Source organism: Myotis nattereri (assembly GCF_964212035.1).
Source record: "Myotis nattereri genome assembly, chromosome: Y".
In the NCBI taxonomy this organism is placed as follows: domain Eukaryota; kingdom Metazoa; phylum Chordata; class Mammalia; order Chiroptera; family Vespertilionidae; genus Myotis; species Myotis nattereri.
This window is the reverse complement of record NC_138094.1, coordinates 26,057,122-26,080,942: the sequence shown is the minus strand read 5'-3', so window position 1 is coordinate 26,080,942 and position 23,821 is coordinate 26,057,122. Positions and strand designations below refer to the sequence as shown.

Sequence of the window (23,821 nt, the reverse complement as noted above, 5' to 3'; positions counted from 1 at the left end):
ATACATTTTATTGATTTTTTAAAGAGAGGAAGGAAGAAGGGTAGAGAGTCAGAAACATCGATAAGAGAGAAACATCGACCAGCTGCCTTCCGCACACCCCCTACCCAGGTACATGCCCTTGACCAGAATCGAACCTGGGACCTTTCAGTTCTCAGGCTGATGCTCTATCCACTGAGCCAAACCGGTTAGGGCCGTGGTCGCCAAACTGTGGCTCGCGAGCCACATGCGGCTCTTTGGCCCCTTGAGTGTGGCTCTTCCTAAGCCTTAGGAGTATCCTAATCTACACTAATAAAAGAGAACAATGGTAATTGGCATATGGCGATACCGTTTTTATTGGCTAATCAGGGCCATATGCAAATTAACTGTCAACAAGATGGCGGCTAACTTGCATATGTAGGCACAATGCAGGGAGGCGAAAGGGAAAGCAGGAAGAAGCCCCCTGCCACTGACAGTGATCGGAAACCCACGGGGGAGCTAAGAGCTGGGGGGCAGCCCTTTGCCCTGCCTCCCAGCCATGATCGGAGAATCAGGCGCCTTTGCCGCCCTGGCCAGTGATAGCAGGAAGTAGGGGTGGAGCCAGCGATGGGAGCTGGGCACGGTCAAAGCTGGTAGTCCCGGGAGCTAGGGGTCCCTTGCTTGGGCCTAAAGCGAAGCCCATGATCGCGGCGCCCCCCCGCTGCCACTGCAGGTCCCCGCTGCCCGGGACAGACACCTAGGCCAGAGGCATTAGGCCTGGGCAGGGGCGGAGCCTGCAACCGTGGGGTGCTGGGGTTCCCCTTCCGAGGCCTGACACCTCTGCCGGAGGCCTCAGGCCTGGTCAAGGGGCCGATCCGGTGATTTGTGATCGGAGGGTGATGAGGGTCAACTCCTCTGGCTGAGGCGTCAGGCCTGGGCGGGGGGTGGAGCAAGCGATCAGAGGGAGATGGGGGTCCCCTGTCCAGGCATGATTCCTGGGCCAGAGGCCTCAGGCCTGGGCGGGGGCCAGAGCCAGTGATCGGGGGGCAATAGGGGTCAACGCCTGAGGGCTCCCAGTATGTGAGAGAGAGCTGGCTGGGCTGAGGGACACTCTCCCCACACACACACACCCAGAGCACGAATTTCGTGCACCGGGCCCCTAGTTACATTACTAACAATGTACCTACCTATATAGTTTAAGTTTAAAAAGTTTGGCTCTCAAAAGAAACTTCAATCGTTGTACTGTTGATATTTGGCTCTGTTGACTAATGAGTTTGCTGACCACTGGGTTAGGGCAAAGCATTTTTTTTAAGGCTCTTTGGCAGAGCATGTGTATTCTTCTCAGTATAAATGTCTTTTGTACTATAGGATTTTTGATGTGTAAGTACTGTTCTGAACTTGTAGTTATATACTCTTGTTCTTTTCAGGTGTAGGATAGAAGATAGAGGTATAGCAACTCTATTTGTTTCCTGCTTGTATAGTATTGATATGAATACGTTGCGTGGATATAGGCAACATAGTCTTGAGCTCTGCTCAATTAATATGTTTCCAGATTATATGCAAAGTAGATTAGGACAATATTCAGTAGTTCAGTTAATTTAGAGGTTTTCTTAAAACTCAAAGGAAAACTAACACATTATAACCTTGAAGAAAATTACCCACTTTGAACCTAAGTTTTCATATTTGTAAAATGTGGGAAAATTACTGTATTTCACAGTGTCTTGAGATGTAAATAATATATATGGAAGTGCATTTTTAAAAATATATTTTTATTGATTTCAGAGAGGAAGGGAGAGGGAGAGAGAGATAGAAAAATGAATGATGAGAGAGAATCATTGATCAGCTGCCTCCTGCACACCCTCAACTGGAGGTGGAGTCCTGCAACCTGGACATGTGCCCTTGACCAGAATCGAAACCAGCACCCAATATTTCTTCCAATATTATTTTCATATTCTTCATCAATCCACAGAGAGTTGAGGAAGCAACAGAATTTTCTCTTACACATGCTATCTGAATCAAAGACTGCTGAAATGGACTCATAGGGAAGATAGTTAGAGTCTTCATGTGTTCTGACTAACCAGCAATTCACTTGGAAGCAGGTGAAAACAGCTTCTCTGGCCAGAATCCATGGGCTGCTTATCTCATAGAGTAAGACAAAGTGTGCAGCAGAGTAGTACTAACTTTTGGCCATGGATCTAAAACAACTCCCCCATCAGACCTGCCTTGAGTGTGACGGGGGGCGGTGCCCCAACCCCCCAATCAGCCCTACCCTGAGCGTGACTGAGGGTGGCATCACAACCTCCCAATCCACCCTGCTTTGTGCATGACAGGGGGCGGCACCCCAACTCCCAAATCAGCCCTGCTCTTAGCTGGACCAGGGACTGCACCTAGGGATTGGGCCTGCCCTCTGCCACCGGGGAGCAGGCCTAAATAAAACAATTCTAATTTGTGTGGCAAATCTGTGTATTCCTAGTGCAGCAAACCTGAAAGTTTGTTCCCATTTGTTGTTTTTTTTTTTCTTTTTTGTCATTGAGCTAGACGCAACTGAGAAAGCAGGTCATTCACGAATTGATGCACCCTGTATTGAGTGGAAGTCCTCCACCATTTCAGTGGAAGGGAGTGCCCTCTTCTTTTTAAAACATATTTTTATTGATTTCAGAGAGGAAGGGAGAGGGAGAGAGAGAGAGAAATATCAATGATGAGAGAGAATCGTTGATTGGCTGCTTCCCGCATGCCCCCCCACTGTGGATTGAGCCCACAACTTGGGCATGTGCCCTTGACTGGAATCGAACCCGGACCCGTCAGTCCCCAGGCCAACGCTCTATTCACTGAGCCAAGCCAGCCAGGGCAGGAGCGCCCTCTTAATAGGCAGGTATACCTGTGTCCCACATGAGAAACCAGAGTCTGCAGAAGTGGGTAATTTGCTTAATGTCACAGGATTTCAAGATGGCAACACAGGGCAGTAAATCTAGATCTCTAAAATGTGCTCTTTAGATAAGAGAAATAAAGAATACATTAATTTTTTTGAAACCTGTTTTAATCCTCAAGTATTAAAACATGTTTACCACTTCTTAATTATTTTAACTATATTCCTACACCATTGCCTTTGAACATATTAGTTACATTTTATCTTAAAGGCAGATATAGCAAACTTTCCATATATTTTTTAAATTGACTTAACATTTTAGAGCAGCTTCATAGCAAAATTGAACAGAACGGAGAGTTTCTGTATGTCTCCTCCTCCTTCATGCACAGCCTTCCCCATGATCAACATTTTTACAGTCAATGAGCCTACATGGTGGCATCATTGTCACCTAAAATCCATAATTAACATTAGGGTGCACTCTTTATGTTGTCCCTATGTTTTAATTCTCTTTCTATTAGCTGTAGTTGTCCAAAAGTTTCTTATTCAGAAGTTTTAAGAAATCTTGAACAGTGTTAGTATTTGAAAAACTTGAAACTTAAATATGCTGTATTTAAGTTTGCCTGAGCAATAGTCAATTACATAGTTACTAGAGGCCGGATGCACAAAAATTTGTGCACTGGCGGGGGTGGGGGGTGCCCCTCAGCCCCACTTGTGTCCTCTCACAGTCTGGGACCCCTCGGGAGATTACGACCTGCTGGCTTAGGCCCACTCCCAGGTGGCAGAGGGCAGGCCCAATCCCTAGATGCCTTCACCGCAGCTCCTGGTCGGGCTCAGAGCAGGGCAGACAGGGGAGTTGGGGTGCCGCCCCCTGTCATGCACAGAGCAGGGCAGATCAGAAAGTTGTGATGCCACCTCCAGTCACGCTCAGGGTAGGGCCGATTGGGGGGTTGGGGCACTGCCCCCTGTCACGCTCAGAGCAGGGCCCATCAGGGGGGTTGGGGCTCCGTACCCTGTCAACACACAGAGCAGGGCCCATCAGGGGGTTAGGGAGCTCCCCCCTGTCATGCACAGAGCAGGGCCGATCGGGGGGTTGGGGAGCTCCCCCCATCATACACAGAGCAGGGCCGATCAGGGGGTTGTGATGCCACCCTCAGTAACGCTCAGGGTAGGGCCGATTGGGGGGTTGGGGTGCTGCCCCCTGTCACACTCAGGGCAGGGCTGATGGAGAGGTTGCGGCTCCACCCCGTCACACGCAGAGCAGGGCCCATGTGGGGGTTGGGGCGCTGTAACTGTCACACTCAGGGCAGGGCCAATGGGGAGGTTATGGCTCTACCCTGCCACACACAGATTAGGGCCCTGCTCTGTGCGTGATAGTGGGCAGCGCCCAAACCCCCTGATTGTCCCGGCTCTGTGTGTGACGGGGTGGCGCCGCAACTTCCCCATCAGACCTGCCTTGAGTGTGACGGGGGGCGGTGCCCCAACCCCCCAATCGGCCCTGCTCTGAGCAGGACCAGGGACTGCACCTAGGGATTGGGCCTGCCCTCTGCCACCCGGGAGCAGGCCTAAGCCAGCAGGTTGTTATTTCCCGAGGGGTCCCAGACTGCGAGACGGCACAGGCCGGGCTGAGGCATCCCCTCTTCCCCTCCCTCCCCCGAGTGCAGAAATTTTTGTGCACCGGGCCTCTAGTACTAATATAAGGGTAATATGCTAATCAGACTGGATGTCTTCCAGACATCCTTCTGGACAAAGCCATGTTGGTGAGGGCCGAGGCAGAGGCAATTAGGGGCAATCAGGCAAGCAGGGGAGAGCAGTTGGGGCAATCAGGCAGGCAGGTGAGCGGATAGGAGCCAGCGGTTCCAGATTGGGAGATGGATATTGGACTGCCGGTTTAGACCCATTCCTGGCAGTTGGACATTCCCCGAGGGGTCCTGATTTGGAGAGGGTGCAGGCCAGGCTGAGGGATCCTCCCTCCCCACTCCCTTACCCCACTCTTTCCCCCTACCCCGTGCATGAATTTTGTGCACCGGGCCTCTAGTATTATATATTTAAAGGAATTAATCGTGAAGAACATAGTTAATTAAGCACCTGTTGATTGAGATTTTGTTGTTTTATTGTTTGGGTTTTGCCATTAGAAGCGGTGTGCAGTGTACACTCTTTGTTTCCCTGTGGAAGTGTAGCTGTGTGAATTCCTAGAGGTGAAAAGACTAGGTTAAAGAACACATGTCTTTTTGAATACACAAACACTAACAAATTTCCCTCCTGAGTGATTGAACCTGCCGACTTCCCTGCTTTCTTGCCAGCACTTCAAGTATGATGAGAGTTTTAATCTTAGCAGTCTTATTGGGAAAATAGGACCTCTTTGTTTTAGTATTAATTTGCATTTTCTTAGGATTTTGTTTATCGACATTAAATTGTCTTACTGATTTATTAGATCTCTTTAATATTATGAAAGTTAGTGTGCTTTCTCCTCATTATAGCAAATATTTTCTTCCAGTGTGTCATTTGTCTTTTGACTTTATTTCATGCCATATATAAGTTCTTAATTTTTATGTTATTAAATATTTCTCTTTATCACTTCTAGATTTTTGTATCATGCTTGGGAAGGACTTCCTTCAGAAATTATTCTTAAGAGATACATAACGTACAACAGGATAATGTCATAAATCCAAAATTTATAAAGTGACTGAGTAATGGTTGAATGAAAGTTGTGAGACAAAACTGTACATTGTGTTTTTTAGGTTTTCTCGTGGAGTTTTTAAAAGAAATGGCAGAATATCATCAAGCTAAAGAGACTTGTGACATGGACCCTCAGACAAGTGCAATTTTGCCTAGCAAAGACTCTCTTGGTAATTTCAGGCTTTTTTCCTGATTCCAGGTTTCTATTTTCTTTTTGAATGAAGAAAAAGATCTGCTTTCCTATGTTGTGTGTGTTCCTAAACTGTGTGCAGGTGGAGTGCTCATTTCCCATTGTGTCAGCACAGTCCTATCTTCAGTGCTGCCCCTCCCTCTGTGATCACCAGGTGGATGCAAAGGCCCATGTTCTTGTTTGTTGGGTCAACCCCTCAACTGGGAGGCTCTTCCCTGTGACTCATCTAACTTTATCGTATAGCCATTAACGTGAGAAGATCCTAGACTATTTGCATTGCGGAAAACTAGAGAAGTCAGTGGCCCGTCACTTCATGTTATAGTTGAGGAAACCAAGGTCACCAGATGAAGGAAAAGTGATACTGGAGTCCAAGTTTTCTGGTCCATGATCCAGATCCTTTTCCATGGGACAGCCTTTCTACATACAGTACCATCCTGCCTTTAGGCGTATGCTCAGAAGGGAAACAGGTGGCTAAAATGCTGTGATTAATCCTGGCTCCTCCTTACTCATTAAAAGCAATAACTTGTTAGACAATAAATTCAAATATCTTAATCTGATTCTGCCAGTCTTTTTTTCCTGTGCATACTTTTTAGTGGGCACTGGTGTTTACATGATTGAGATTGCACTCTCGTGTGGGTTTTGCACTCTGTTAATGTTTGATTCTAATCCACATTTGGTTTGAGGGCTTCGGGTCTGCTGCAGAGAGCACTGGAATGAGAGAAATAGCAGACCTGGCTTTTGTCCCAGTTATGCCATTGTGTAGTTGCTAAGCCCTCTGGGAGTCACCTACACTGTGTGGGCACCTGTGTCCTCTGTAAAATGGAAGACTTAAAACTAAGAATCTCTGATTCATTTTAAGATCAGTGTTTTGAACATGTGACTCAGCTTTCACCAAAGACCATAAAAGAACTCTTTGGCACTTGGAGACTGGAAAAAGATGCCATTGTTTTCTGACCTACCTTTTGCTTTCTTTTCCCCTGACTTTTATGATGGAAATTTTCCAGCATTCAAAAAAGTTGAAAGTTTTACAGTTCACCAGTAAGTTTGTATTATGTTTGCTTGATCACTTTCTGTTCATCCAGTAATCTATCTCAATTTTTTGAATTGTTTCAGAGTAAATTGCAGATGCCCCCTGTCCGTATCCCTGTACTCTTTGCTTTTGAACAGACTTCTTGCTCACCTACCCTGAGTCCTCTGCCCTGTTTGTGTTTTTTTAATAGCTGAGAAGCTTCAACATATTGATGATCAGTTTTCAGGTGCTTACCCTCAGCATCCAACATTAGGAACTTTAGAAATAAAGTTAAATGAATATAAGAGAGAACTAGAACAGCAGCTTCAGGCAGAAATGCTTGAAAGGGTAAGTTTATCTTGTTGATGTTAACAAAAGTGGTATTTTTGCTTATCTTTTCATTCTTAATCTTAGGTATATAGGAAAATATCTAGAATCTTTAATAAACTAGAGGCCCAGTGCATGTGTAGGTTCCCTAGTAGCTACCTGCTGGTGGGGCCTCCCTTTCCCTGGCCACCTGCTGCCAGGTGGGGCTGGTCTCAGGGGACGGGCTGCAGGTGGTTGGCCAGCCCCGCCCCTGCTTGAACTCCCGGTGAAGGGGACAATTTGCATATATGGCTTTTATTATATAGTTAATATGATATATACTCTTGTGCATGTTATTATTTTTCTTTCCACTTGCTGTTGTTTCTTTTTGCCTTTTGAATGAGTTTTACAGGAACAGTTAATGAGACCAAAGATGAATTAAACTATAAATATAGGGTGTCCCAAAAATATATAAACACACCTTGAATAATTATAAAGGCAGTGTATATTAAACAACATTTTCACAATTGAGCTATCGGCTGTTAGAGTGTGTATACATTTTGGGGGGGATACCCTGTATAATTAATGAATATTGAACTTAAACATGGAGAATTTGTTACTAATTGTTTAGTATTATTATTTACAATGATTTGTAGTCAATTTGCAGTTGAAGCATTTTAAAAATACTGAAGTAGTACAAATTAAAATGGAAGAGAAAGGAAAGTCTGAGGAGTTAGCGGTTTGGGAATGATGTTGGAGAGCTTGTCAAGCAAGATCGAAAGCCTTCTTGGGAAAAGATGTTCCTTGAGAGAATTCAAAAGCACCAGAAGGCAATATTTTAAAATCATTTACTGGATGGCTCCTTCCTGCAGCTGCTTGTAGATTTGCTAAAAGTCCAGGGGTGAGATGAGACATTTGCTGGAACACTTGAGGACCTAGAGCAGTGATGGTGAACGTTTTGAGCTTGGCGTGTCAAAAATTTTGAAAAACCCTAACTTAACTCTGGTGCCATGTCACATATAGAAATATTCATATATTTTTTTTGATATTTGCAACCATAATAAAAAAAGATTTATATTTTTGATATTTATTTTATATATTTAAATGCCATTTAACAAAGAAAAATCAACCAAAAAATATGTATAAAATGAACAAAAACAGAAAAACAATGTACATTTAAGAAAAAATAATAATAAAAACAATGATAATCATTACCATTTGCAACGTCATGGATGGAACTGGAGAGCATTATGCTAAGTGAAATAAGCCAGTCAATGAAGGAAAAATACCACATGATCTCACTCATTCATGGATAATAGAGACCATTATAAACTTTTGAACAATAATAGATACAGAGGCAGGCCTGCCTCAAACAGATTGTCAAACTGCAGCGGGAAGGCCGGGGAGGGTTGGGGGGCAGGAGGTAGGGGGGTAAGAGATCAACTAAAGGACTTGTATGCATGCATATAAGCATAACCAGTGGACATAAGACATTGGGGGATAGGGGAGGCTAGGGGACTGTCTAGGGCGGGGGAATAAAGTGGACACATATGTAATACCCTTTGTAATACTTGAAGCAATAAATTAAAATAAATAAATTAAAATAAATAAATAAATAAATAAAATATTAAAAAAAAAACCAATGATAATCAAATGGTACGAAAACTAGAAATTAGTGACTTTTTTGGTGCTGAAGTTTGTCTGCTATTTCTTCGATTGCAGGTTCATACTTGGTGCACTTCAAAGCCAAGCAAGCGCCACTAACATCATGTTAGCCGGTTCCTTTTGTTCATTTTAATATTATTTAATGCTGAGAACAAAGTCTCACAAAAATATGTTGATGAAAAAATTGTTAGCAAAGCCATCGCTAGATTTTTTATATTGCTAAAAGTGTCAGGAACTCTGTTCCAAGCACTGAAAATTTCTTCTTCATAGTTGCACTCTTCATGTTTCAAAGGATTTCGTTCCAGATTTTCAAGTTTCGACCTTAAGTCGACAAACACGAGTCCAAATGCTACCTTGAAAATCTGCAAGTTGCATCTCTAAATCATCAATTTGCATCCATTGGAAATTATTCAATTCCAAAGTACTGTAAACTACATCCAGATACTTAATTATTTTAATGGTCTGTTCTAGGCTTCTAAATTGGTTGAATCTTTCACTGAACTGTTCAAAGAACGTGTTTACTATATTCTGGTACATAAGTATAGACTCCATTACACTTGTAGTAGCCTTCTCGAAATACTTTTTCATCTGAGGAAAATACGAGTTTTAGTTTCAATATCTCGCTTGAAAATTTTAAGTTTACTTTCAAAAGATTTGATGTATCCAAACATAACGTCAATATTTTTGCCAAAACCTTGTAATTTTAAGTTCAGTTCATTCATATGAACAGAGAGATCTGTAAAAAACATCAAATTGCCGACCCACTTATGATCATTGATCTGAGGAAAGTTTGCCAGATCCTTATTCTCAATAAATACCATAATTTCTTCAAAGCACTCCACAAATCGCTCAAGTAGTTTTCCTCGACTTAGCCATCTCACACGATTGAACATCAGTAGTCCACTGTAGGTTGAATCAACTTCCTGTAAAAGTACAGAAAATTCTCGCTTGTGAAGGGGTCGAGAAGCTATAAAATTCACAATTTTTGTTACAGCTGACATTAAATCATTCAATTCAGAGAATCCCGATTTGGCACACAACACCTCCTGATGGATAATGCAATGAAAAGGTGCAAGTGGATGTCTAATAGCTTCCATAAACAATTTCAGGAATCCCACTTTTTTCCCACCATCTTTGGTGCCCCGTCTGTCGTGACTGACACAATTTTAGAGATATCAAGGTTTAGGACACTGAATGTTTTTATAACAACTTTACATATTTGGTTTCCTGATGTACTCATTGGCTCTTATTCTAACTTTATCAACTCTTCTCTCATAGTGAGACCATCAGAATATCTAGCAATAATGGCTAACCGAGCATATGATGTGACATCAGTAGTTTCATCAAGAGAAATCAAAAAATATTTACATCTATTTAAGTCTTTTTTTAATTGACTTTGTACGTTTTTGTCAAGATCTGTTATTCTACCTTTTTTTTTAAATTAAATCTTTATTGTTCAGATTATTACAGTTGTTCCTCTATTTTCCCCCCATAGCTCCCTGCCACCCAGTTCCCACCCCACCCTCTGCCCTTACCCCCACCCCCTACTGTCCTCACCCATAGGTGTATGATTTTTTTTTCTATGTCCCTGATTCTATTATGATCACCAGATTATTTATTCACTTGATTCTTAGATTCACTTGTTGATAGATGCATGTTTGTTGTTCATAATTTGTATCTTTACCTTTTTCTTCTTCTTCCTCTTCTTAAAGGATACCTTTCAGCATTTCATATAATCCTGGTTTGGTGGTGATGAACTCCTTTAGCTTTTCCTTATCTGTGAAGCTCTTTATCTGACCTTCAGTTCTGAATGATAGCTTTGCTGGATAAAGTAATCTTGGTTGTAGGTTCTTGGTATTCATCACTTTGAGTATTTCTTGCCACTCCCTTCTGGCCTGCAAAGTTTCTGTTGAGAAATGAGCTGACAGTCGTATGGGTATTCCCTTCTAGGTAACTGAGTTTCTTTCTCTTGCTGCTTTTAAGATTCTCTCTTTGTCTTTTGCTCTTGGCATTTTAATTATGATGTGTCTTGGTGTGGTCCCCTTTGGATTCCTTTTGTTTGGGGTTCTCTGCGCTTCCTGGACCTGTAAGACTATTTCTTTCACCAGGTGGGGGAAGTTTTCTGTCATTATTTCTTCAAATAGGTTTTCAATATCTTGCGCTCTCTCATCTTCTGGCACCCCTATAATTCTGATGTTGGTACGCTTGAAGCTGTCCCAGAGGCTCCTTACACTATCTTCATATTTTCGGATTCTTTTTTCTTTTTGCTTTTCCAGTTGGGTGTTCTTTGCTTCTTTGCATTTCGAATCTTTGACTTGATTCTTGCGCTCCTCTGGTCTGCTGTTGGGTGTCTGTATAGTATTCTTTATTTCAGTCAGTGTATGCTTAATTTCTAGTTGGTTCTTTATCACAACATCGAGGGTCTCATTAGATTTCTTGAGGATCTCACTACATTTATCGGCGGTCTCACCAGTCTTTTCGAGGGCCTTACTAAGTTTATCGGCAGCTTCTAGACAGTTCTTGAGAGACCTTAAAAGTGTGGTTTTGAGCTCTATATCTTCCATTTCTGACATTTGCGTCCTATTTCTTTGTCTCCGCATTTTTTTATCTTTTCTTGGTGCATCCCCTAGTGGTCTTTGTGTGCAGTCTTGTTGTAGTTACGCCTTGATTGTTGTCGGCAATACTGGGGGTGATTTGGCCTCCAGGCTAACTGGCTATGAGAGCTATTCTGCCTTTGATAGTATTTCTACTGAGTGGTAACTTAGAAATTCTTTTAATAACATCATCTTTTTTTTCATATCGTGAAATAGAGCTGGTGCACCTCTTAGAAATGTTTCCTTACTAAATTCTCCGTCACTGAGGGCTTTTTCAATGCTGAGCTATGGAGAGAGCAATATAGTAACTTGCTGATATTAAATTTGTAGAGCATCTTACAAATTTAATGATGGAATTTGATTGACTTTTATAGAGGTGTAGCTGCCTAGAAATGCATTCCTTCCTCTCATCAATACTTTTTTTCAAGAACTGACAATGATTAGTTTCAAAATGTCTCTTTACATTCCACGTTCTGCTTACTACTGTTTCATTAAACAGTATGCACAATGAATTGTTGTTTCTGTTGACAATCCCGTACATCTCGGTGCATATGTCTTGAAAGGGTCGGCTACTGCTACTTCCACTTCCCTTATCATTCAATCTTGCTTTTTTATTTTTTTGATTCTCCATCACAAGGCTGCAAAAATGAATATAAATGACGGCATTTTTTACAAAAGGTTGATAGTTTTCTTACCTATTAACTTTTTGCAGTGTTGTTGCACTGACTCCTGGTGCAAAACAATTCAAAAATAGTATGTATAACCAACAAATATATGGTGCTGTAATCAATTATCTGACACGCCGAATGTCTCGTCGAGCACTGTTGCACTGTATATCTTTTTCTTTTCTTTTTCTTTTTTTTATTAGTTAAGGTATTACAAATGTGTCCTCTTCCCCCCCATTAACCCCCAACCTCCCCAACCTCCCCGCACACTCGTGCTCCCATCCCCCTGTTGTCCATGTCCATTGGTTTGGCTTATATACATGTATACAAGTCCTTCGGTTGATCTCTTCACCTTACCCCCGCCCTCCCCTACTTTCCTTCTGGGGATTGATAGCCTGATTGCTGTTTCTCAGTCTTTGGATCTGTCCCTTTTCATCAGTCTATGTTGTTCTCTATAATCCACAAATGAGTGAGATCATGTGGTATTTATCTTTCTCTGACTGACTTATTTCACTTAGCATAATGCTCTCCAGTTCCACCCATGCTGTTGCAAAAAGCAAGAGTTCCTTCTTTTTTACCGCAGCATAGTTTTCCATTGTGTATATGTACCACAGTTTTCTAATCCACTCATCTGCTGATGGGCTCTTAGGCTGTTTCCAAATCTTAGCTATGGTGAATTGTGCTGCTATGAACATAGGGGTGCATATATCCTTTCTGATTGGTGTTTCTGGTTTCTTGGGATATATTCCTACTAGTGGGATCACTGGGTCAAATGGGAGTTCCATTTTTAGTTTTTTGAGGTGGCTACATACTGTTCTCCACAGTGGCTGCACCAGTCTGTATTCCCACCAGCAGTGCAGAAGGGTTCCTTTTTCTCCACATCCTCTCCAACACTTGTTTGTTGATTTTTTGATGATAGCCATTCTGACAGGTGTGAGATGATAATGCGTTGTCGTTTTGATTTGTATCTCTCCTATAATTAGTGACTTTGAGCATGTTTTCATATGTCTTTCGGCCTTCTGTATGTCCTCTTTCGAAAAGTGTCTATCTAGGTCCGTTGCCCATTTTTTGATTGGATTGTTTATCTTCCTTTTGTTAAGTTTCATGAGACCCCTGTAAATGTTGGAAATTAAACCCCTGTCGGTGGTATCATTGGCAAATATGTTCTCCCATACAGTGGGTCTTCTTGTTGTTTTGTTGATGGTTTCCGTTGCTGTGCAAAAGCTTTTTATTTTGATGTAGTCCCATTTGTTTATTTCCTCTTTAGTTTCCATTGCCCTAGGAGCATTATCAGAGAGGAAATTCCTTGGGCATATGTTTGCAATTTCGCTGCCTGTGGATTCCTCTAGTATTTTTATGGTTTCCCATCTTACATTGAAGTTTTTATCCATTTTGAGTTTAATTTTGTGTATGGTGTGAGTTGGTGGTCTAGTTTCATCTTTTTGCATGTATCTGTCTAATTTTCCCAACAGCATTTATTGAAGAGACTGTCTTGACCCCATTGTATGCTCTTGCCTCCTTTGTCGAATATTAATTGGGCATAGTGGTTTGTGTCGATTTCTGGGGTCTCTATTCTATTCCATTGACCTATATGTCTGTTCTTGTGCCAGTACCAAGCTGTTTTAAGAACAGTGGCTTTAGCCGAAACCGGTTTGGCTCAGTGGATAGAGCGGCGGCCTGCGGACTGAAGGGTCCCAGGTTCGATTCCGGTCAAGGGCATGTACCTGGGTTGCGGGCACATCCCCAGTGGGAAATGTGCAGGAGGCAGCTGATCGATGTTTCTCTCTCATTGATGTTTCTAACTCTCTATCTCTCTCCCTTCCTCTCTGTAAAAAATCAATAAAATATATTTAAAAAAAAAAAAAGAACAGTGGCTTTGTAATACAGTTTGATATCTGGTATTGAGATCCCACCTACTTTGTTCTCCTTTTTTTAAAAAATATATTTTATTGATTTTTTTACAGAGAGTAAGGGAGAGAGATAGAGAGTTAGAAACATCCATGAGAGAGAAACATCGATCAGCTGCCTCCTGCACATCTCCTACTGGGGATATGCCCGCAACCCAGGTACATGCCCTTGACCGGAATCGAACCTGGGACCTTTCAGTCCGCAGGCCGACGCTCTGTCCACTGAGCCATACCGGTGTTGGCTACTTTGTTCTTCTTTATCGGGATTGCTGCACCTATTAGGGATCTTTTTTTTTTTTTTTTATTCCAGATGAATTTTTGGAACGTTCGTTCTAGATTTGTGAAATATGCCATTGGTAATTTAATGGGGATTGCATTGAATATATAGATTTCTTTGGGTAGTATGGACATTTTGATGATGTTGATTCTACCAATCCATGAACACGGTATGTTCTTCCATCTGTTTCTGTCTTCCTCTACCTCTGTTTTCAGTGTCCTGTAGTTTTTTTGCATATAAGTCTTTTACCTCCTTAGTTAAGTTTATTCCTAGGAATTTTAATTTTTTTGGTTCAATGGTAAATGGGATTGCTTTTGTAGTTTCACTCTCAGTAAGTTCACTTTTGGTGTAAAGAAATGCCATGGATTTCTTAGCATTAATTTTGTATCCTGCTACATTGCTGAATTCATTTATTAAGTCTAATAATTTTTTGATGGAGTCTTTTGGGTTCTGTATGTACAGTATCATGTCATCTGCAAATAAGGACAGTTTTACTTCTTCTTTTCCAATCTGGATGCCTCTTATTTCATCTTGTCTGATCGCAATGGCTAGTACTTCCAGTACTGTATTGAACTGGAGTGGTGAGAGGGGGCATCCCTGTCTTGTTCCTGATTTTAAGGGGAATGATTTTAGTTCTTGCCCATTGATTATGATGTTGGCTATTGGTTTGTCATATATGGCTTTTATTATGTTGAGGTATGATCCCTCAATTCCTATCTTGCTGAGAGTTTTTATCAAGAAAGAGTGTTGGATTTAGTCAAATGCTTTTTCCGCATCAATTGATATGATTATACGTTTTTTTTCTCTCAATTTGTTTACGTGATGTATCACATTTATTGATTTGCGGATATTGTACCATCCTTGCATCCCTGGGATAAATCCTACTTAGTCATGGTGTATGATCTTTTTGATGTACTGCTGGATCCGATTTGCTAGGATTTTGTTGAGGATCTTGGCATCTATGTTCATGAGGGATATTGGCCTATAATTCTCTTTCATTGTGTTGTCTTTATCTGGTTTTGGTGTTAGGGTGATGCTGGCTTCATAGAATGAGATGGGAAGTGTTCCTTCCTCTTGGATCTTTTGACATAGTCTGAGGAGGATAGGTTTTAGGTCTTCCTTGAATGCTTGGTAAAACTCCCCTGTGAAGCCGTCTGTCCCCGGGCTTTTGTTTGCTGGAAGCTTTTTGATTACTGCTTCGATTTCCTCCATAGTTATTGGCCTATTGAAATTTTTAGATTCTTCCTGATTAAGTTTTGGAATGTTGTATTTTTCTAGGAATATGTCCATTTTCTCCAGGTTGTCTAGTGTGTTGGAGTAGAGTTCATAGTATTTTCTAACAATCCTTTGTATTTCTATGGGGTCTGTTGTTATTTCTCCTATTTCATTCCTGATTTTGTTTACTTGGGTCCTCTCTCTTTGTTTCTTGGTGAGCCTGGCTAGAGGTGTATCAATCTTGTTTATCCTTTCAAAGAACCAGATCTTGTTTTTGTTGATCTTTTGTATTGTTTTTTTTGGTCTCTGTGTTGTTTATCTCCGCTCTGATCTTTGTTATTTCCTTCCTTCTGCTTAGAGTGGGCTTTTTTTGTTGCTCTCTTTCTAACTCTTTGCGTTGTAGAGTTAGGTCATTTATTCTCATTGTTTCTTGTTTCTTGCAGTAGGCTTGTAGAGCTGTGAACTTCCCTCTCAAGAGTGCTTTCACTGTGTCCCATAGGTTTTGGATTGTTGTGTTTTCATTTTTGTTTGTTGCCATGATGTTTTTTATTTCTTCTTTGATCTCTCTGGTAACCCAGTCGTTGCTTAATAGCATGCTATTTAGTCTCCATGTGTTTGATTTTCTTGGATTGTTTTTGTTGTAGTTGATTTCCAGTTTTATGCGTTTGTGGTCTGAGAAGATGCTGGATATGATTTCAATTTTCTTGAATTTGAAGAGACTTTATCTGTGACCCAGTACATGCTCTATCTTTGAAGATGACAAATGTGCAGTTGAGGAGAATGTATATTCTGTGGCTTTGGGGTGAAATGTTCTGAAGATGTCAATTAATTCCATCTGATCTAGTGAGTCATTTAGGTTTGATGTTTCTTTGCTGAGTTTTTGTTTAGAGGATTTGTCCAATGGTGATAATGGGGTGTTAAGGTCCCCTACTATGATTGTATTGCTGTCAATCTCTCCCTTGATCTCCTCCAGAAGTTTTCTTACATATTTGGGTATTCCTATATTGGGTGCATATATATTTACCAGAGTTATTTCTTCTTGTTGGACTCCTCCGTTTAGTATTATGAAGTGGCCTTCTTTATCTCTTTTTATGTCCTTCACTTTGAGATCTAATTTGTTAGATATAAGTATTGCTACCCCGGTTTTTTTTTCACTTCCATTGGCCTAAAAAACCTTTTTCCATTACTTCACCATCAGTCTGTGGGCGTCTTTTTTTCTGAGGTGGGTTTCCTGTAGACAGCAGATATATGGGTCATGTTTTCTTATCCACTCATTTACCCTATGCATTTTTACTGGGGCATTTAATCCATTTACATTTAAAGTTATTATTTATAGAAACTTGTTAGTCACCATTTTTTATCTTTACCGCTGCATTCCTTCTTTGTTTCCTATTTTTTCTTTTTTCAGCAGACCCTTTAGCATTTCTTGCATTGCTGGTTCGGTTGTAATAAACTCCCGTAGACCGTTTTTGTCTGTGAAGCTCCTGATTTGACCCTCAATTTTGATTGATAGCCTCGCTGGGTACAGTATTCTTGGATTCAGACCCTTCCTTTGCATGACTTTGTATATTTCATTCCATTCCTTTCTTGCCTGATGTGTTTCTGTTGAGAAATCGGTCTCTAGTCTGATGGAGGATCCTTTGTAGGTAACTTTCTGTCTCTCTCTGGCTGCTTTTAATATTCTTGCTTTGTCGGTGTTTGCCAATTTAATTATTATGTGCCTTGGTGTCGGTCTTTTTGGGTTCATTTTGTTTGGGACTCTGTGAGCTTCTTGGATTTGTGTGAGTTTTTTCCTTCCCTATCTCAGGGAAATTTTCCCTTATTATTTTTTCAAACAGGTTTTCTATTCCTTGCTCAGTTTTCTCTCCTTCTGGGACCCATGTTATTCGGATGTTGTTTCGTTTAGTGTTGTCCCAGAGTTCTCTTAGGCTCTCCTCATGCTTTTTAATTATTTTTTCTAGAAGCTGTTCTGTTTGGGTATTTTTTCCTACCTTGTCTTCTAGCTCACTGATGTGGTCCTCTGCTTCTTCTAGTCTACTGTTGATGCTTTCTATTGAGTTCTTTATAGCAGTGATGTCATTTTTCATTTCTTCTTGGTTTTTCTTCATTTCCTCTTGGTTCCTACACATATTGGTGAATTTGTCTTCCATTCTTTTCATCCACCTTATGGCCATTTCTCTGAATTCTTTCTTTGACAGGTTGCTTGCCTCCATTGCCTCCATTTCGTTTACTTCCTTTTCTGATGATGCCTGTTTTTCTTTCATATGTGGGTTGGTTCTTTTTTCACCATGATCTCTCTTCTCCAGGTGTTTGGTTATGTAGTTCTCTTTCTGATGCGTTGATTTAAAGGCACAAAATACAACACAAAAAGGCACAACATACAAGGCACTGAAAACAAATGTATTTACGATATTAATAACCCCAAATAAAGGTGACCACTGAGTGAAGAGAATTAGGGGATAAAGAAGAAAAAAGAGAAAAAGATTAAAGAGAAAAAGAAAAAAAGAAAAAGGAATGCCGAAATGAGATTGGGAAAAGGGAGAGAAGAAAGAAGAAAAAAAAGTGAGAGAATGAATTAGAGGTGGGGAAGAGGCTATTTGTATTGGGAGAAAACTCTAATAGAACCACAACTAATCCCAATGAATTCCAGCAGCAGACCCCTGGAGATTAATGCAAACTACAATCAACCACTAATATCAAGCGAGGCAAGGGAAAACAGAAGCACAAAAATAACCAGAGAAAGAAAAAGCAAAACAGAAAAATAAAAATGTAAAACAAAACAATCTCCCAAACAAGCATAAAAAAATATATATATACTCAAAATCAAGCAAACACTAGCAAAACGACAGAGAAAAAAAATTGGATAGTGAAGAACGATAAGAGAGAGGTGTATATGGATTTAGAGCAAGGGATTGGAAATTAGGTATATCAGTACGGTGAAATTTAGACAGTGGGTAAAAAGAATGAATAGGGAAAATCTAAAGCAGGAATAGGGTAAGAGAAACAGGACAACAAAAGGGGAAAAGTGAGGAAGAGTTATGGCTTAAGGGTAAAGGTGAGAGAGAGAGAAATGATGCTAAAGGAACGATGAAAATAGAGTGTAGAACACTAATTCCAAAATAAAATAATGAAAAAAAAATAAAATGACACTTGAAAAAATGGTAAAATGATAGCAATAATACTGGTTAAAAAATGTAATTACAAAGGTAAAATCAGGTGATGAAAAAAAAATAATAATAGGTTCTTTATGAAATGGTGAAAAAAGAATTAAAAAGAAAAAAAGTTAAAAATGTACAGTAGTGAAGGTGCTTCAGATCTTCTACTCTTCTTTTTGTCACGCCTTAGTCCTGCCAGGCATTTAGGAGAGTGTTGAATTTCCCTGCGATACACTGTTCCTCTGTGCTGTAAACCACAGTCCTGATTTTAAGGCAGGTTGTATTTGTTTACCAGACTGCCTTTATTTGTATTTACAGAAGAGACAGTTCGTGGCTCTGCCTCTGGGTGGCAGTGTGTCTGGATTGACCTCCGAGGCTATAAGTCCTCTCTATCCAGTAGTTAGGGTTTATTTTCTCTATGTTACTTGAAACTGGTTTGGGAAAGTCCACTGCCCAGAGCTGGTTCTTTAATCATTACTCCCCGCTCTGTTTCCCAGGCTCCCCAAAATGTCTTTCCCCTACAGGCTCTGTGAATGACCCCACCTGGGGAATCCCATCCACTGGGTTTAATAATCAAACACACGGATCTAAGGGGAACTGTAACAACAAGAGCCTGAGAAGTTGTGTGAATTTGCAAGCCTCCACCTTCCAGGTCTGCGCACTGTCTCCACACACCCACTCGCCCCTGGCACCAAGCACCCGGCAGACTGGGAGAATCCGAGGCTGCTTTTTTGCATCCAGTCTAGCTATGTGCTTATTTTTATCGTTCCCTTCTGCCAGCTGCCCTGTGGGGCCCCTTCGCCACTTGAGGGTCACGCTGGTCCCAAGGGCCACGGACTCTGTGGGGCGCAGATTTCGCCCCTCGCGGTTCTCTCTCCAACCTGAATTGCAAACCGCACCTTTAGGGGAAGTCTAACCTTTCTGTGAGAAGAAGCAGTGCTCGTCTGAGTTCACGCAGTCACGCTGCTTGAGATCCCTTGTTTCCAGGTTAGTAGCTGATCTCTGGTTGTCTGTAACAGCCACTCAAGATGGCACAGTCTCCGCTGCTGAGCCGGCACACAGGGAGATGTTTCAGCTGCAGTCTCCAACCGTCCTTTTTTTTCTGGGAGTTCTCTGTCTTTCCCAGCTGCAGACTGTCTCTCAGCTGAATATCCTCTGCCTATTCGGGCTGTATGTTACCCGTTTCAGCTGCTCACCCTTATCTGCTCCAGGACAAGGCACAGGACACGTCCGTTTATACCTCCGCCATTTTTCTCCCCTTATATCTTTTTCTTCTAACCCTCCCACTCCTGTCCCCTAATGAACATGGCGATCAAGTGCGTCCGTTTGCCGAATGCACCCGAACGCACAGGAAGCTTACCCGAGGCACATGTTGACAATAATGAGGCCGTTTCCAGAATTGGGCGTTTTGTCACTCGAGTAAAAATAAAGTGTCTTGAGTAAAGATTAATCTCTTTATAGTGCAATTCTTAACCTTTTTATATTAATGCCAATATTGGAACAGTGTATCTTGGATGTTTTCACAATGTATCTTTGCTACGCAACACTGATGTACATGCTTACATCTGGTTTTAGAATTGTGTAATTGATCATGAGTAACATGAGTAATAATATTACTCGAGTGATGCCCAGCTCTGGCCATTGCGAGAGACAAATATATGAATACGCAATTTTTTGTCTCTGTCGATGCGTGTCACCCAAAATGGTACGCGTGTCATAGGTTCGCCATCACTGGCCTAGAGGACTAGTAGGGACTGCGGTCAAGAATACACCTGGAAGAATCAGCTTTGAAAAGGATACTAAGACTTCTTTTTTCGAGATTACTGGAAGGAAGAGTGGAAGTGAATGTCTGAGTCAGGGGCATGAGACAACCTCACTAAAATTGCAGCAGATGTGAGAATTAAGTGGTAAGTGACCTTTGAGGAGAGGACCAGAGGTAAGGAATGGCCACTGGGTGGCGGGGGGTTGCAGAAGGAGCAGAGCAGCTCTCTGAAGCTGACAGGATTCTCGAGCTGTTTTGAGGGTACTGCTGAAGTGGGCAACCTGGAATTGAAGTAGACCAGACCAAGTGCATGTAGGTCAAGAATTTCAAACACTAACACGAACCAAGTTTATGTGGGCTGCAAAACAAAAGCTTCAATTTTCATAGAAAGGTTTATTTCGATAAAGACATGTTGAATACAAAGGGCTGAAATAAATGAGTAATCGTTAACCAAAAATAATAGAACGTTTTAATAAAAATCAGTATTGTGCATTGAACATTAACTTCCCAGACACTGAATAACTGGACAGATTAATAAGCACAATGCAAATAAACCTACTTTTCTCATTCTCCAAAAGCAAAGTATTTCCTGTTGCACATACCAAACAAGTCAGTACAAGACTAATGATGTGGCCATCGGGTGCTAAAATATTGTCTGCTAGTATTAATGGAGAGAAATGGCACGCCTGCGCATAAGGCACATAAGGGAAATGAATGCAACACAATTATAATCAGTCATTAGCAAATGTAGTTAGTAATTAATAATTATGTAAAACAGGTTATTGTAAAAATCAGGTTATGAAATTTTTATTAAAACGCTACATACTGTTATATTCGCTGAGCCACAAAAATATTCATTGTGGGCCACGTGCGGCCTGTGGGCCATGCGTTTGACATGCTTGTTGTAGGTGATTGTTCTGTTGCAGCTCTTGGGAGGATTTGGAAGGTCAATGAGGGCAGAAAAATGGTCGTAGTTGAGGAGTGTAGCTTTATAGAGCTGAATTTATTTCATTTGAGAAAGGCAGCCTGTTTAGTTGAAGACATTGGGGTTCAGCATGATGGTGAGCGGAACCAGAGCAGAGTGTGGATGACTAATAATCCAGGAGAGAAGGGAGAGCTACGTGGCAGTCTCAGACATCAAGGAGTAAGTCTGGGGATACAGACAGATGGAAGAATAAGGGTGGACCAACAGGACAGAGTTGCAGGTTGGGGTTCTAGGTGAAGTTGGAAACCAAATGCAATGTGCTTCCATCTGAGCAAAGGCAAAGGTCCCTGCAGTAGAAGGGTCTGGGGCTTATAAGTGTCATCCAGTGGCCATTTGATCTTGTCACCCAGAAAATGACTGGACAGGACATGAAGAGGTTGAGGAATGGTGGGGAGTGCATGCCAGCAAAAGAGATTGGATTGTTTCTTTTGGAAAAACAGTTCCTTTCCCAAGGGTTGTCAGACCTAACTAGGTTGGGGTCATGGTTTCCTCAGCCAGGACTACTGATACCAGGAGATGGTTGAAGTTAAAAGGCTTCCAGTGTCAACCTTTCTTGGAGCTTCTCAGTAAAACCCAGTTATTAATGGTGACCACACCCCCTCTCCAATTTTTTCTGGCATTTCTGGGAATTGGGTTAATTTTAGCTATAAAAATAAATGGAAGCACTGGTCTTTGAGATGATGGGTTGTGTTCAGACTAACACTTTGAACCTTAAAATGAGTGACTGACTAGATCAGATCAACCAGTTGACAGCCTGTCTCCATTCAGTCAGATTCTCTGAAGGCACTGGAGAAGCTTGGCATCCTCATAAAAGGCACCATACTTTTACTCTGCCACCCGACTGTTCACCCCCTTCTCTCCCTGATAAAACTGTCCTGTCCTTCAAACTTTAGCTTCAATGATGCTTCCTGGTGACGCCTTCCCTGAATCCCATTGATAGACTCATTTAGGCATCATTCCTGCCGTGGAGACTGGACTCTGGTTGTGAAATTATCACATTGTAGTATTATTTCTCTCTCCCTCAGTAAATTGTGAATTTTTTAAAAGATGGGGACTGTAGCTGTTCATCTTTTCATATCCAGCTCACTGTGCTTTTTGACATGATATTCAGTAAATCCTTGCTCAGTGAACACACAAATGTAAGTGTGATCTATTTTTCACAGTTTCATTCCAGCTTGTTCATTCTGAGTCAGAACCGCCCATGAATTGAAACTTTCAGACGACTATTGAACCATGGGGATTCTACTTTGTTAAGTTCCCCCATTTTGTTTTTTGTGTTTTTTTTTCTGGAGAACTTACAAAAATGTTAAGGAAGTGTCAGGATATTCTGCACAAGGGATATTAGGGTAATATAGCGTAACAGTCATTGGGCTAGGGAAGCCATGGGCAAACTACGGCCCGCGGGCCGGATCCGGCCCGTTTGAAATGAATAAAACTAAAAGAAAAAAAGACCGTACGCTTTTATGTAATAATGTTTACTTTGAATTTATATTAGTTCACACACACACTCCATCCATGCTTTTGTTCCGGCCCTCCGGACCAGTTTAAGAACCCATTGTGGCCCTCGCGTCCAAAAGTTTGCCCACCCCTGGACTAGGAGGTAAGTTCTTGTGTAACTAGAATAGGCAAAATGCATACCTTGAGATGGAATGTTTTAAAAGTGAAATTGTTCCTCTAAATGTCTGTACTTTGTTCTCTGGAATGTAGGAAGCAGTCCATTAGTTCAAACCTGTCTTATTTTCCTCAGCTTGCTTGCTACAATTAATGCTTTCCTCTACAGATGGAAACAAAAGAACTTTATGCTCAAATACAGCTTCTACTGAAAGATACCGATTTCCTAAGAGGCAGAGAAGCAGAACTGAAGCAAAGAATTGAAGCTTTTGATTTGTAAGTAATGTTTTCATTTTGACTATTGAGAGACTGTGAGTTTAAAACAAATACTACTAATTATTCTAATGCTAATTGCCAAGTAGAGTTCTTGCTTGTAAAGGTACATTCGGCTAGTTTTAAAAGGCATAAGTTGAGAGAAACAAAGACTAGGATTTTGCTTTTGAAATATTAGTTATTGGGATGAAAAGCAGTGAGACACCATCATCAGGCTACATTAAAACCAGACCAGTACTTTGAAGAAGCTAACAACTGTTAACAAATTATGTTCAGTCACACACTTATGTTTAGTCATTGAGATCTAACGGTTCCATGTGCATGTAGTAACTCAATGCAGTGGCTCTGACTTGATTTGTACTGGGTGATGGATGTGTGTGTACTAAGTGCTCACCACTATTTCATTCTTCACATTGTACCTGCCATTAATGGCAAGCTCACCAGTCTAGTTTATGAAACAGGTTTCATTTCCATTAGGTTCTACTATTAGTTGACTCTTACTTCCTTAGTGGATTTGTCCTGGTCTTCATTAATGTGGTTAGATCATTTATATAGGCTTTAATTCATTTTATTTTTCATCTCTGCTACATTACTCTGTTCTAAGCAGTACTGAAGTGGTAAATTGATCATGACAGAAAAGGAAAGTGACAAATAAGCCATCGATTTTCAACTGGTGTGCTGCAAGAATATATAAAACATGACATACCTGA

At 41.2% G+C, this 23,821-nt stretch overlaps 2 protein-coding genes across 2 annotated transcripts in view; both read left to right on the top strand.

Moving 5' to 3' along the window:
- The window catches only part of LOC308512392 (cyclin-Q-like), a gene marked incomplete at both ends in the record, with an annotated part of 109,329 nt that extends 104,194 nt beyond the window's left edge, over positions 1 to 5,135 (top strand). The window contains one exon of the mRNA XM_081082157.1: positions 5,122 to 5,135. Coding sequence (XP_080938283.1) covers positions 5,122 to 5,135 — 14 coding nt within the window. The remainder of the gene's footprint in view (positions 1 to 5,121) is intronic.
- Positions 5,136 to 5,519: 384 nt separating this feature from the next.
- Positions 5,520 to 23,821, top strand: part of LOC308512391 (centriole and centriolar satellite protein OFD1-like) — a gene marked incomplete at both ends in the record, with an annotated part of 323,346 nt that continues 305,044 nt past the window's right edge. Inside the window, 5 exon segments of the mRNA XM_081082156.1 lie at positions 5,520 to 5,667; positions 6,908 to 7,044; positions 7,670 to 7,740; positions 7,742 to 7,832; positions 23,008 to 23,106. Of these exon segments, the coding sequence (XP_080938282.1) occupies positions 5,520 to 5,667; positions 6,908 to 7,044; positions 7,670 to 7,740; positions 7,742 to 7,832; positions 23,008 to 23,106 (546 nt within the window).